Source organism: Mauremys reevesii, linkage group 5 (genome assembly GCF_016161935.1).
Source record: "Mauremys reevesii isolate NIE-2019 linkage group 5, ASM1616193v1, whole genome shotgun sequence".
Taxonomy (NCBI): Eukaryota; Metazoa; Chordata; order Testudines; family Geoemydidae; genus Mauremys; species Mauremys reevesii.
The window spans coordinates 95,187,065-95,200,858 of NC_052627.1; the positions used below are offsets into that span (position 1 = coordinate 95,187,065).

Here is a 13,794-nt window from a genome sequence, read left to right on the forward strand (position 1 = left end):
TACGATTAATATTTATTATTTGTATTACCGTAATGCCTAGGAGCACTAGTCATGTTGTTGTTCACTTTTCTGACTGAAAAATTTTACATTCATTTTACATCCTGAAACCTCAGGGTCCCATTCAAAAAACAACATTCATATCACTGTGGGTGGAGGCCGTTCCTCTCCTTTATGCAAACACTGGGATATTATTTTTCTGACAATAAAATAGAGTAAGGGAATAAAACCCCTAGGGGAGAAAGAGAGAAATGTAGACTGCAAGTGGCTCTAGTCCCAGAAGTGGAATTACCGGTACATGTTTATGAGGTTGGCAGGCAGAAAGGTGAAATGTGTTCATGTAAAGCAGGGATGGGCAAACTATGGCCCAGGGTCTGCATCTGGCCCTTCAGACATTTTAATCCAGCCCTCGAGCTCCTGCTGGGGAGCAGGATCCGGGATTTGCCCCGCTCCAGCCAGGGAGCAAGGTTGGGGGCTTGCCACACAGCTCCCAGAAGCAGTGGCGTGTCCCCCCTCCAGTTCCTATACGTAGGGGTAGCCAGGGAGCGCCGCACGCTGCCTCCGCAGCTTCCATTGGCTGGGAACCACAGCCAATGGGAGCTGCAGGGACGGAGCCAGAGGGGGGATGTGCCGCTGTTTCCGGGAGCTTCTTGAGGTAAGTGCCGCCCGGAGCCTGCACCCCTGACCCCATCCCGCACCCCAGGCCCTGAACTTGAATTAATATGCAAACTAGATACAATTAACTGTGGTTTAAACAAAGACTGGGAATGGTTGGGTCACCAATTGAATTGAATCTATATCCTATGTTCTGTTCCTCCTCTCTTCCTCATCTATCTTTATTAATCACTTCTTTTTTTTTTTTTTTTTCCCTCCTGATAGCTCATCTCAATTGATGAGACTCCTCTGCCTATGCATACTTCCACCTTTTTTCTTTTTTCTTTCTGTGTATGTATAATATCTCTGTGTCTGTGTGTGTTTTCATATCATCGAAGAAGAGAGCTTTAGCAGCTCAGCAGCTCATTTAAATAAATTTGTTAGTCTTTAAGGTGCCACAAGTACTCCTGTTTTTTTTGTCCCATCTCTGATACCCCTCCCGCCCTCCGAACCCCTCTGCACCCCAAACCCCTCATCTCCAGTCCCACCCCAGAGTGCACACCTCCAGCCAGAGCCCTCACACCCCAACCCCCTACCCCAACCCCCCTGCCCTCCTGCACCTTGAACTCCTCATTTCTGACCCCACCGCAGAGCCTGCACCCTCAGCCAGAGCCCTTCCTTAGTACTCATATATTTTCCAGGATTTGCAGTAATTCTCAGGCAGTGTCTTCTATCCTTTTCACGTCAGGATGGATTTTCTCCATCTATATTCCCTTGTCTGTTGTTGCCTCCTGTTGTTTCTCTTCTTCACTTCACCTTTTTCTATCCTCTCGCTTTGTCACCTACTGATTTGGTTTCAACTCCTTCCCTCCCTAATTTGTTCCTGTCCTGTCTTATCATTTGACTCCTCCACCTTTCCTCTCTTCATTTCCATTCTGGTTCTCCTCCCTCTGCCATGTACTCATGTCCAGTCCTCCGCACACCCATTAATACTAATTTCCAGCACATTTGTTTCTAATTGATGCTGCTCCTAGCTCTGCTTAATACTTCAGTTTCAGGTAGAACAAGGAATGGAACACAAATCATAGGCCCGCAGGAGCTGACTGATAGCGTAGGAACAGCACTTTGTAGATGAGTATGAAGGCAGGATCAATGGAAGATAACCAGAAATCTGCTTCATGAGAGGACATATTGTTCTTAGCCCTCTCCCTCATCTAAATATGTGCACTGCCTAGGCTATGAAGGTTAGGAGTTGCACATTTGAGTTAATGTATAAACAGTGTACAAACAATGTAATGTATAAACAACAGTGAGGTACAATAACTTCATGTTGAGCCATTTAAAACCTTAGCCCAGGATTCACTTTCTAGGAATGAGTCAGTATTCATGGTAGATCTTTACTTTGTTGAGTAGACTAATAATCATATTGTTTTGTACTTACATCCCCATGTGTTGATTTTGTCATTTGAAATGTAATCCACTGGAGACTGAATAAATCACATGGAAGGATGTGTTTGAACTTTTTCTAGGAAGATTGATTTTTCTTAAGAATTCTGTTTCAGACAAAAAGTAGTTAGAAAAACATAGCAGTGGACACTGGACTCTTCACAACAGGGCAGTCTGCTTGTAACAATATGAATTAACTGTTAATTAACTGTATATCGAGTGTAATCTTATTTCAAGTTGTCATAATAGATTTTTTTTTTTTTTACATTTTATTTTACTGAAATGTACTATAATTTTCTGATTTCCAAAACTGGCCTCCATAAATAGCATACAGTTGTGGACACTCTACCAGGCATAAACTGGCAGATGTCACAATTATCCTTTCCTTAAAAGTTTTACATCGATTGTGTTGGTTGGTCACAGGATGACAATGAGCCACCAATGTGATGCAGCCATGAAAAAGATTATTGCAGTCGTAGGTTGTATCAGGCGAGGTATTTTCAGTAGAGACAGGGAAGTGGTAGTACCATTATACAAGGCACTGGTGAGACCTCATCTGGAATACTGTGTGCATGTCTGGTCTCCCATGTTTAAGAAAGATGAATTCAAACTGGAACAGGTGCAGAGAAGGGCAACTAGGATGATCAGAGGAATGGAAAACCTACTTACGAGACTCAAAGGGCTTGGCTCGTTTAGCCTAACCAAAAAAAGGCTGAGGGGAGATATGGTTGCTATCTATAAACACATCAGAGGAATAAATACCAAGGAGAAAGAGGAGTTATTTAAGTTAAGTGCCAATGTGGACAGAAGAACAAATGGACATAATCTGCTCATCAACAAGTTTAGTTTTGAAATGAGACGAAGGTTTCTAACCATCAGAGGAGTGAAGTTCTAGAACAGCCTTCTAAGGGTAGCAGTGGGGGCAAAAACCCTAACTGGCTTCAAGACTGAGCTTGATAAGTTTATTGAGGAGATGGTATGATGAGACTGCCTATAATGGCATGTAACTGATCTGCAGCTGCTAGCAACAAATATCCCCAGCAGACAGTGATGGGACACTAGATGGGGAGGGCTCTGAGTTACTACAGAGAATTCTTTCCCAGGCTGGTGGGTCTTGCCATATGCTCAGGGTCTAACTGATTGTCATATTAGGGGTCAAGGAGGAATTTTCCCCCAGGTTACATTGGCAAAGACTCTGGGGTTTTTCACCTTCCTTGGCAGCATGAGGCCAGGGTGTAAACTAGTGTAAATGGTGGATTCTCTGTAACTTGAAGTCTTTAAATCATGATATAAGGACTTAAGTAACTCAGCAGAGGTTATGGATCTATTATAGGTTATAAGTCAGAAGTGGGTGGGTGAGGTTTTGTGGCTTGCAATGTGCAGGAGGTGAGACTAGATAATCATGATGATCCATTCTGACCTTAAAGTCTATAAGTGTTTAACTTCTAGATTGCCTTCAGGTTTCAGTCAAACCACAAGAAATTAAAAAAGCAAATAAATAAATTCAGGTTACTTCATGTTCTAAGACAAAAAAAATCTACATACATGCTTTTATAACAGAGGGCCCTTGTGCATAACTTTATGTTGAGACCTCAACCAGATGAGTCATGACATTACTTTTCATCTTGAAGGATCAATCTGACGGACAAGATGTGAGATGGCAACTCTTGAAAGTATTTAATTACCTCTGGGAAACACACAAATTTCAGAAACTTTGTGATATTTTTGAAACCTCCTATGGTTACAATTGGAATATATAAAAATATACATTTATTATTAACTAAATAACTACAACTAAAGTTAGAAGGCTAACAGACCAGAATTTGAGGAAATCACAGTAAACAGATCATGTACTTCTCTCCCTCCCCAAAATTTACATAGTTGGAATATAGTAGCTCAGACATGCAAAAATGTCAAATTAAAATTTGGGGTCAAAAACCTTGTATACTTTTCTTAACAACTTAACATTCTCCAATGTCATCTCCACCCTTTTTGCCTGTGGACCTCCATGTTTGATAAACTGATCTTTTCTGTTGAGGTGTCTGTTCTCCCTTCTGCTTAGTTTGTAGAAACTATTATTTACACGTTATATAAAGCATTGCATCCCATTTCCAAAAGATCTGGTACAAGGAGTATACAATTAATGTATTTCATGAATATTTCTTTTTCTTTTCTAGTTGACTCCAGTGTGGACGCGTTGGCTGTGTTTATGGCAAGCAATAGCACAACAGACGTTGTGAATCGCAATAATCCTGCCACTCCCCCAAATACTCTTAACCTACGCTCCTCCCATAATGAACTATTGAATGCGGAAATAAAGCATACAGAAACAAGGAACAGCACTCCCCCAAAATGCAGGAAAAAATATGCATTAACTAACATTCAGACAGCCATGGGCCTTTCGGATCCAGCAGCACAGCCCCTTCTGGGGAACAACTCTGCCAATATAAAGCTGGTGAAGAATGGAGAAAATCAGCTTAGAAAAGCAGCAGAACAGGGGCAACAGGATCCCAACAAAAATCTCACTACGACTGCAGGCATAAACATAACTTCTGAGAAGTTAGAAGGTAAAGAGCCTACCCCTCAGGATTCTGCAGGCTGTGAAATATTCTCCTCTCAACCTAGGAGGACCAAGAGCTTCCTAAATTACTATGCAGATCTGGAAACATCAGCCAGGGAACTAGAACAGAATTTTGGGAACAGCCATGTAGTGATGGAGGAGAAAGCGGCACAAAGTAACAGCCAAGCTTCTACCATGATTGTCAATGGGGATGTGTTGCCTCAGAAACAAAACAAGCTGTCCAGTCCAGAAGATGGCCAAGTAGCCACTGTGTCATCAAGTCCTGAGACTAAGAAGGACCATCCTAAAACTGGAGCCAAAACAGATTGTGCATTACATCGGATTCAAAATCTGGCTCCAAGTGATGAAGACTCCAGCTGGACGACATTATCGCAGGACAGTGCGTCTCCAAGTTCACCTGATGAAACAGGTACAAAAGTGAAGAAACGTTTCCCTCAACTCTTAGTAACCATCATTCTTTAAAAATGTGTTTGTTGTTTCTCTTGAGTCTTATTGTGTAGACAGCTGGCGATTAAGTGAGACAATTTGGGAGAAGAAAGGGACGGTACAAATAGCAGGATGCCACTTAATGCTTCTTACCAAGCAGTAGCTTGTTTTGAGAGAGTTATGAGTTCCGAGGTAAGATTAGATGAGCATTATGGTCCCCTCTGGCCCTGAAATATATGAATAAAGTAAATCATAGCTAAACCTAATGGTAAGACTAATACATAGCTCCTCATAAAGTTAAGAAAACTGACAACCTTCTATAAAAGGGGCACTGTCAGGTACCACAGCTGAGGTCCCAGTGATGATGGATCCTAAATTTGACCTTAATTTTTTTAAAATTCAAAGTACTTAATCAGTTCCAGATGATGATCATTCATTTCTTTTAAACACCTAGCCCTTTGTTGCTGAGAAATGATTAATTTAAAACAAACAGAAGGTGTATCTAATGCATTATTGGCGATGTTAGCTGGTAATTCTGGTATATGGTGTCGGAGTACAAAATCTACAGGGTAGGAGATACTGCTTTCAGTGTTTTAAGGTTTTCACAGGGAGGAAAGATTTTTTTTTTTTTAAATTAAAATCTATTAGAAAAAAACCTAATTTGAGGATATCCTTTTAAAAAAAAATCTGACATTTAAATTATGCATTTTATGCTGCATTCTACACTTCTCTATGCCGATTCAGAAACTGAAATCAGTGTGTTTCACATTTTGAAAGCCTGAGTCCATTAATTATTTGAACAGTAATGGTGACTACTGTGGTAGCACTGTTGCAATTTACCGCTCTTCTGTATTGTTTTTAAAGTTGCAAATAATTCATTTACTGTAGTTAATGGACTTTGTCACCTTTTTATATTTGGATTTGTATAAAAGGATATTAGTTTGTGGGAAGGCAAATGCTATTCTCTCTAAAGGTGATCTGGGGCCAAAGAAATTGTCATAGCTATGTATGTATTACAAGTGTGTTTTGCTATGGGAGTGCAGTAGTTTTGTATCAGAATTGTTCAACAATACATTTTTGGCCAAATTCACAGCTGGAATAAGGGAATGCCACTCCTGTGATTTCATTAAAGTTGTGCCTAGTTAACCCAGTGGTATATTTGGCTCTGTAACTGTAAGAATTAAAAATATAAAACAAATGAACAAAATCTCTGAACAAATGCTTAATACCAGGTGGATACTAATTTAGTTGGATTTGATCTTTCTCCATTATTAATAATTATTATTATTGTATTGCTGTAGTGTCTAGGGTTAAAGAGATTTCTCTTTGTTAGACTAGATGTGGTCAGTGTAATAAGATCTCAATTTCTGATTTGATATTCATTCTTAGTGTACTTCATGTACGGTTTGTGTCGTTGTCTGAAGCAAGAAACTAGTTGAAGAAAATGTTATAGGCATCTACAGTATATGTTTGATTAAATTGTTTATATTGTGTGCACTAGCTCGTTGCATAATTGACAGTCTCCACAGATGAAGCCCTGGAGAATTGTGGATGCAAAGAAGCTCTTTTATTCCATAACCTTTAGGGTCTTTGAGCAATTTTTGGATTTTTTTCCTTATTGTGGAATGTAAGCTTTCATTTAAAAATAGTTTTTGTATTGTGACGACCCCCCTAATCCAAAAAAAACAATTGTCCATCTCCCACAAAAAAAAGCAGTAGTAAATGATCTCCCCTCTCAGTGAAATGTAAACAGGCATCATTTAAGAGCTAATGTTGTTAAACGGGGACAATGTAAGCCGAAGTAAGGCCAGCTTCTGAAAATGGTAACTTTAGGCTCTCCAATCCATTTCTTCCCCCAGAATGAGCTCTTTCATTGTGCAGTGAAGTGGGATTTCTATGTCAGACTGCCCAGACTGCTGTGGTTTCTGTGGTGAAATCATGGCCTCACTGAAGTCAGTGGGACCAGAATTTCACTCCTGAACCTTTTTTATTCCTTTATACTTGAACTGCAGGAAAATAATATTTAGAAATTTGAGGGAAACTATTGAGAAAAATTGCAGAAAACAGTCACTTTGTGTAATATGAGGGTTTCTTTCCCCGTCCTCTGAAGCTTTTAGTACTGGTCAGTGTTGGAGACGGAGCACTGAACTAAATGGAACTCTGGTCTGATCAAGTATGGCAATTTCTTGGTTCTTAAAATGATTTTTCCTAAGAAGCTAAGGTGTTTTTTTTTTTCCGCAGATGTAAGGATTTTAACCATTAATGCCCATTTTAAAGCTCCCAGAACACTAAAACATGGAGAGTTGTGCTGATTTATCATCTTTAATTCGCCTTTGGCTTCTCAAAAAGCTTATTGTTGAGATGCCTTCTCTCTTCTAGAGTGTATAGTTTGTTGATGTGACTGAAAGAGCATCAAGGAGAGGGTTAGAGAACATGAAGCTGCTGGATTATCTTGCTACTTTAATTCTCATGACCTGAAGTGTCTCTGGAACTGTGTGAAACTTTGAATGTGCCTCTCTGAGCACTAACTGAATGGTAAATACTTTTCTGTGCATTGTTAAGATGCTCAGTGTTGCAATGCCTAATTGATTAAGGAGCCCACATCTCATTTTCCAAAGGGCTTCAGGCACTTGGGAGCTAAGTGCCTAAATTCTTTTTGAAAATGAGACTTGGGCACTGCAATGCTGATTGCAGCAACAACTAATTACCTTTACAAATCTGGGCCTTACAGCCTCTCCCTCACCAGAATCTGAGTCTATATAGTCCCTGCTAGTTATTCAGTGTAACTGCAGAAGGCAAAATAAGAACAAAATACAAGATATTCAAAAAACGGACACTGCCACTTCAGCTATGGATCAGAATTTAAACCAAATTAAAACTGTATAAATTAATTGAACAAATGTTTAATATTAAACTAAAAAAGAAAACCTTTGTCCACATACTTTTCTGAAAAGCAGCCTTCCAGAGTCTAGGCTAGAAGTATTCCCTGAGATTCTTTAAGGCCAGCTACTCCAGCCCACTAAGAGGTTGAAGTGGCCAGATATGGCCAGTGGAGAATTCTGCCTGTGCAAGTGTCCACTGATACAATTCTGGTGGAGGTGGCTTTCGCACTCCCTCTGGCAGCTGTCCCCTGAATTCCAGTGTGGGGTGGGGGCGAAGGAGGCATGTTGGGAGAGTTCTGGTGGGTATTGCTCCATAAATAACAAGTCAATTTAATAACAATGATTAATTTGCTTTAGCACATCTGTGTGATATAGTTATTGCACCCATTTTACAGATAAATGAAGTGAGTTAGAAGTATAAAAGGTTGAATCCTGCTTCTATAAGAGTCCATGGCAAAGTTCCTATTAAATTAAATGTGACAATTATCCCATAAGGGACCTGTAAACTTGGCCACTGCCTCTCTGTGCTGAGGGGTTGATAGGCCATCCCTGAGCATCTCCCTCCTTCTCCTTACTGGAAGGACAAGGGGCTAGGGTGATGCTGGAAGCCATCTTGACCATTGCTTCCCTTGCTACAATGGAGGGAACAGAATGGAACTATTTTCGCCTTGTCACAGGGAACAGAGGGCCATATTTAATGTCTCCCTGCCTGCAATGATCTCAGTAGAACGGCACAGGTTGCTTGGGGCTGCAGAGTTCCTGGGAAATCCTCATAACCTTTCTGGGACCTGAATTTCACCATCTGGTAACCGCTAGAACAGACACACACTAAACCAGATTAACATAATCTGAGCATGTTGAGAAATGACAAGTTTTGCCCAATTAAAAAAAGGGAGAAGGTATCTTTTTCTTTTAAAAGTGACTGAATGGCTGAAAACCTGACAGTTAAAACCTGACAGATGAGATCATGTTTATACCTTTTGCTAGCAGGAAGAGTAGGCATTGCAAAATAAGAGGTTAAATATTACCTATTTTTAAAATAACATTTCATAGCAGTAACTGCTGACTGCTGGCTTTGCAGTCACTTACATTTTAAAAAAAGAAAACATTGAAGGATTTTTTTTTAATAGATGCAGATTATGTTGTTATACTATCTTATGCTGCAAATCCTAAAAGTTCAAAGTGGAGGATGTATTTCACTCTAGATATATTGTGCCAGTCTTTTACTTATTTCCCCCCCCCTTCATTGAAATGTGATTTTACTTGTAAATAGCAGAGAGTTGACAGTTAAAAACATTGTTCACATTTATCATCTCTCAGTTATATCCACTCCCCAATACAAACACACACACATACACACAATGGAGGATAGCCACCTAGGGTATGTCTACACTGCAATTAGACACCTATGGCTGGCTCAAAGTTTGTGGGGCTGGGAATAAGGGGCTGTCTAAGCGCAGTGCAGATGTGCAGTCTCGACCTGCAGTCGGAGCTCTGGGACCCTCCCATCTCACAGGGTCCTAAAGCCTGCTTTAGATGTACCGTGCCAGAACATCAGTGGTGGAAACAAACATAGCTCCACTGACTTCAGTTGGCTTTACCCCAGCTAAGGATCTGGCCAACTGCACCTAAATTTGGTCAATTGGCTTATGCCATTGTCAGTTGGCCCCTGGGTTTTGTCCGGGGGCGGGGGGGTTATTGATTCACATGGCAAAGTTTATAGTCCCCTATTTGGAGGAAAATATTGTGCTTCTTTTTAATCATGCAGGTAGTGCTCAGATACTATAGTGTTGAGAGCTTTACAAATGCATATAATGAAGTTCTGTGTACCATAATTAACTGTTGGTTAAACTAAAGCTTGCTGTTTATTAGCTGGAAAATACAGAATATTTGAGCGGGAAAAGGGAAAGGTGCAAGCTGTGCAGATAACAAACTTTTATGACAAGAGTATGTAGACATGACTGACAGCATTGCTTTAATCAGAGGATTGATGCTATAGCAGTTGACAGTGTCTTCAGAATCCTGTTCTACCTAGCCTTGTAATGCAATTTACTGGTCTCACACTGTATATTTAACAGATGTTATTTTTTCCGTTTTATTTAGGATAACAGTATATTATGTTACGGTGAAAGATTTTAAAAATACTTTTAGGGGAAGCGAGGCATATGTCCAGTGAAAATAAAATTTAAGAAGCAGTGGTTATCTTGAGTTTCCTTTTCCCTGACCTCAACAAGCTGTTTTTCTAAGCTTTTCAAGCTTTGTTTTTCTCGGACATGAATGGGAATAATTCCAGACGCTAGGCTTCGTCCGTAAGATTGAGTGCATCTTGTTCCAGAAACTCTTGTGTGCTTAGGGTAGCATGTTTCACAGCTCTAGCTTGGAGTAAGGATCAATGTCTGAAGAAGAGAGCCAGAGAGTAAGATAATTTATAAACAGGATCTATCTGTAAGAAGTGTGTCCAAATGTCTGTGTCTAGAGGATATTAAAGAGGACAGTCTAGAGGATATTAAAGAAACAGGCAAAGATCCAATGCTAATTAACACCAGACTTCAAAAAATTGCTTCCAATACATAAAGCTATGAAAAAAAGAGTGAAATATGAGTAAGATTGACCTGATAAATCTAGGCCTCAGCATTTTTCTAAGCTGCGTAGAATTCCTGCCAAAATTCAGTCCACTTGATCTATGCTCATAAGGTGGATACTGAAATCTGTAGGAAGATGAAAATGAACTGCTATTCCTCTTGATAGAATAGGACACAAGGACCAGTAGATCCTAGGGCAATTTCTTCACATAATGCACAGTCAACTTGTGGAACTCCTTGCCAGAGGATGTTTGTGAAGGCCAAGACCATAACACGGTTCAAAAAAGAACTAGATAAATGCATGGAGGATAGGTCCATCAATGGCTATTAGCCAGGATGGGCAGGAATGGTGTCCCTAGTCTTGCTTAGACTTTTCCTGTTGTTATGCGTACTTCCACCTTTTCATGTTCTCTGTATGTATAAATATCTCCTGTCTGTGTGTTCCATTCTATGCATCCGAAGAAGTGAGCTGTAGCTCACGAAAGCTCATGCTACAATAAATTTGTTAGTCTTTAAGGTGCCACAAGTACTCCTGTTCTTTTTTTCCCTAGTCTCTGTTTGTCAGAAGCTGGGAATGAGTGACAGGGGATGGATCACTTGATTACCGGTTCTGTTCATTCCCTGTGGGGCACCTGGCATTGGCCACTGTCGGAAGACAGGATGCTGGGCTAGATGGACCTTTGGTCTGACCTAGTAGGGCCATTCTTATGTTTTAAGTTCAGAATTTAATAGGTGGTTTGAAGCAGTAGGTCGCCGAATATAGGCAGTCATATATGCTAGTCTAGTTTCCAGAGCTACTTTTCAGATGGATTCTGTGAGAGAGCGAGGGACTGAGGGCACTGCCCTGCAGGATACTTGAAGCCTGATGCAGGCTTGCTAAATGAGCCAACCAGAGACACCTGGCTCAGGGAAGGACTTAAGCAGCTGATTCCTTATAAGAGAGCTGAAGCAGCTCTGGGAGAGGGAAGTAACTGACTCTGCTTTCTTGCCTTGATGCTCAAATGCCAAAGCTGTGATAGGCATATTAAAAATAAAGAGTTGGCAGTATAGCGAGAGCAAACATCTGAAGTAGTTATAATAGTTGAATTCCTGGCTGATTATACATTTAATTGGCCCTCAGCAGCTATCAGGATCATCTCCACCAGTGTGGAAGCTCATCACAGAATATGGTAAAGTCTGTGGTTGGGTGATGTAGGGTTGAACATTTCACTTAAGTGGTATTTTTTCTAGAAGAAATCTTTTTGAACAGTCTCTGAATATGTTCGTGGTTTCCTTGTCAGATAACAAAATGTTCTTGTCACAGGATACATCCTTTTTCTCCTGCCAACTCTGGAAACATCTTTTCTATTCAGAATTTAGATATCCAGGGACCCAAATCAGGTGAGAAACCTTTCATTGGGTTCAGGTTTATATACTCCTTGCAAGAATCCAAAGATAGTTAGCTGTGCAACCTTAATTCAGCTCCCATGTGCATATGCCTTATGATAGTCTTTTAATTACACGATCACAAATGATTTTTTCCACAGGACCCTTACCTCATTCAAGTATCAGAGGGGTAGCTGTGTTAGTCTGCATCCACAAGAACAACAAGGAGTCCAGTGACACCTTAAAGACTAACAGATTTATTTGGGCATAAGCTTTCATGGGTAAAAAACCCACTTCTCCATGCATCTGAAGAAGTGTTTTTTGTTTGTTTTTTTTTTTACCCACAAAAGCTTATGCCCAAATAAATCTGTTAGTCTTTAAGGTGCCACTGGACTCCTCATTGTTTTTACCTCATTCAGTGCATGGGATGGGCGGTGCTCACTTAGTAAGCAGCTATTTAATGCTTTTGTTTCTCCTCGTTCAGTGTGTGATGCTGTGCCTTATTTAGAATCTACTACTGTATTCAAAATCTGCTCTGGAGACAGAATTATTAATTTTATGGACTTTTCTATGATGCTCATCATTGTAGTAGATATCTGAGTCCTCCCAGATATTAATGAATTTATTTTCACACTACCTGTTATCTTAGGGGGTGGTGTAATTCCCATTTTACAGATGGGGAACTACGGCAAAGAAATTAAGGTAAAAGTATCCACTAATTTTGGGTGTCCAATTTGAGATGCCCAGGACCTGATTTTTCAGGGTACTTAGTATTATATAGTACATTATATGCTCAAAGCACAACTCCCACTACTTCAGTTATGAGTGCTCAGCACTTCAGCAAATCCAGACCCCAGAGTCTCAAAGAGGAATATACAATTTTTGACCACCTCTGACTAGTTCGGTTTCACTTGCCTAACATCACATAGGAACTCTGTGGCAGAGAGAGAATCTAGTTCTTCAGGGCATTTGGCTGTCTTAACCATGAGACCATCCTTCCTCTTCCAGCAGTCCCGTCTCATTCATTGCACACCTTCCAACTTCTGCAACAAATGAAGCATGGATCCTACAGACAACAGTCTCCTGCACCACACAACCCTGGTTCAGCGCCAGAGCAGGTTCAGCCCGTGCACTGAATGAGTCAGGGCTCCTGTGGAAAAAATAGAATGTGGTCATGTAGTTCGGGATGGGGAACATCTGGCCCACTGCTTTGTTTCATCTGGCCCGTGGCAAGTCTCTATGCCGCTGGCTAGAAGCCCCTCCCCTTGGCACTCCCTTCCCCTTGGGGGAGGGGAGAGGGCTGGAGCCGCAAGCCTTGGATTGCCAGAAGTCTGGTCAGCTCCACGCAGCTCCTGGCATGTCCCCTAGGAGCAGAAGTGATCAGGGAAGCTCCATGTGCTGTCTCTGCCCCCAGTGTTGGCTCCACAACTCCCATTGGCTGGGAACTGTGGCCAATGGGAGTTGAGGGGGTGGCAGCTGTGGGTGGGCATGGGCAGCACACACTGCGCAGAGCCCCCTGGCCCCTCTGCCTAGGCGCTGGACATGGTGGCCACTTCTGGGAGCAGAGCAGAGTCCCGGCCGGCAGGGAGCCTGCCTTAGCCCCACTGCGCCACCGACCAGGAGCTGTCTGAGGTAAGCACTGCCTGGATGGAGTCTGCACCCCAACCCTTCTGCCCCAGGTTGGAACCCCCACCTGCAACCTCCCTCCCTCCCAGACCCTGCACCCCCTCCTGCACTCCAAATCCCTTAGCCCCAGTCCAGAGCCCCCTCCTGCACCCTAAACCTCTCATCCCCAGCCCAACACCAGAGCCCACACCCCCAGCCGGAGCCCTCACCTCTTCCCACACCTCAGCCGGGAGCCCCCTCCCGCATCCTGAGCCCCTCATTTCTGACCCCACCCCAGAACCTAAGGGAAGCCTTG

At 41.7% G+C, this 13,794-nt stretch overlaps 1 protein-coding gene across 13 annotated transcripts in view; it reads left to right on the forward strand.

The window, feature by feature from the left end:
* APBB2 (amyloid beta precursor protein binding family B member 2) overlaps positions 1-13,794 on the forward strand; it is a 291,641-nt gene that overhangs the window by 127,070 nt on the left and 150,777 nt on the right. For all 13 annotated transcript variants that reach the window (XM_039541016.1, XM_039541019.1, XM_039541018.1 and 10 more), the window contains exon 3: positions 4,215-5,027. In XM_039541016.1, coding sequence (XP_039396950.1) covers positions 4,215-5,027 — 813 coding nt within the window. The remainder of the gene's footprint in view (positions 1-4,214; positions 5,028-13,794) is intronic.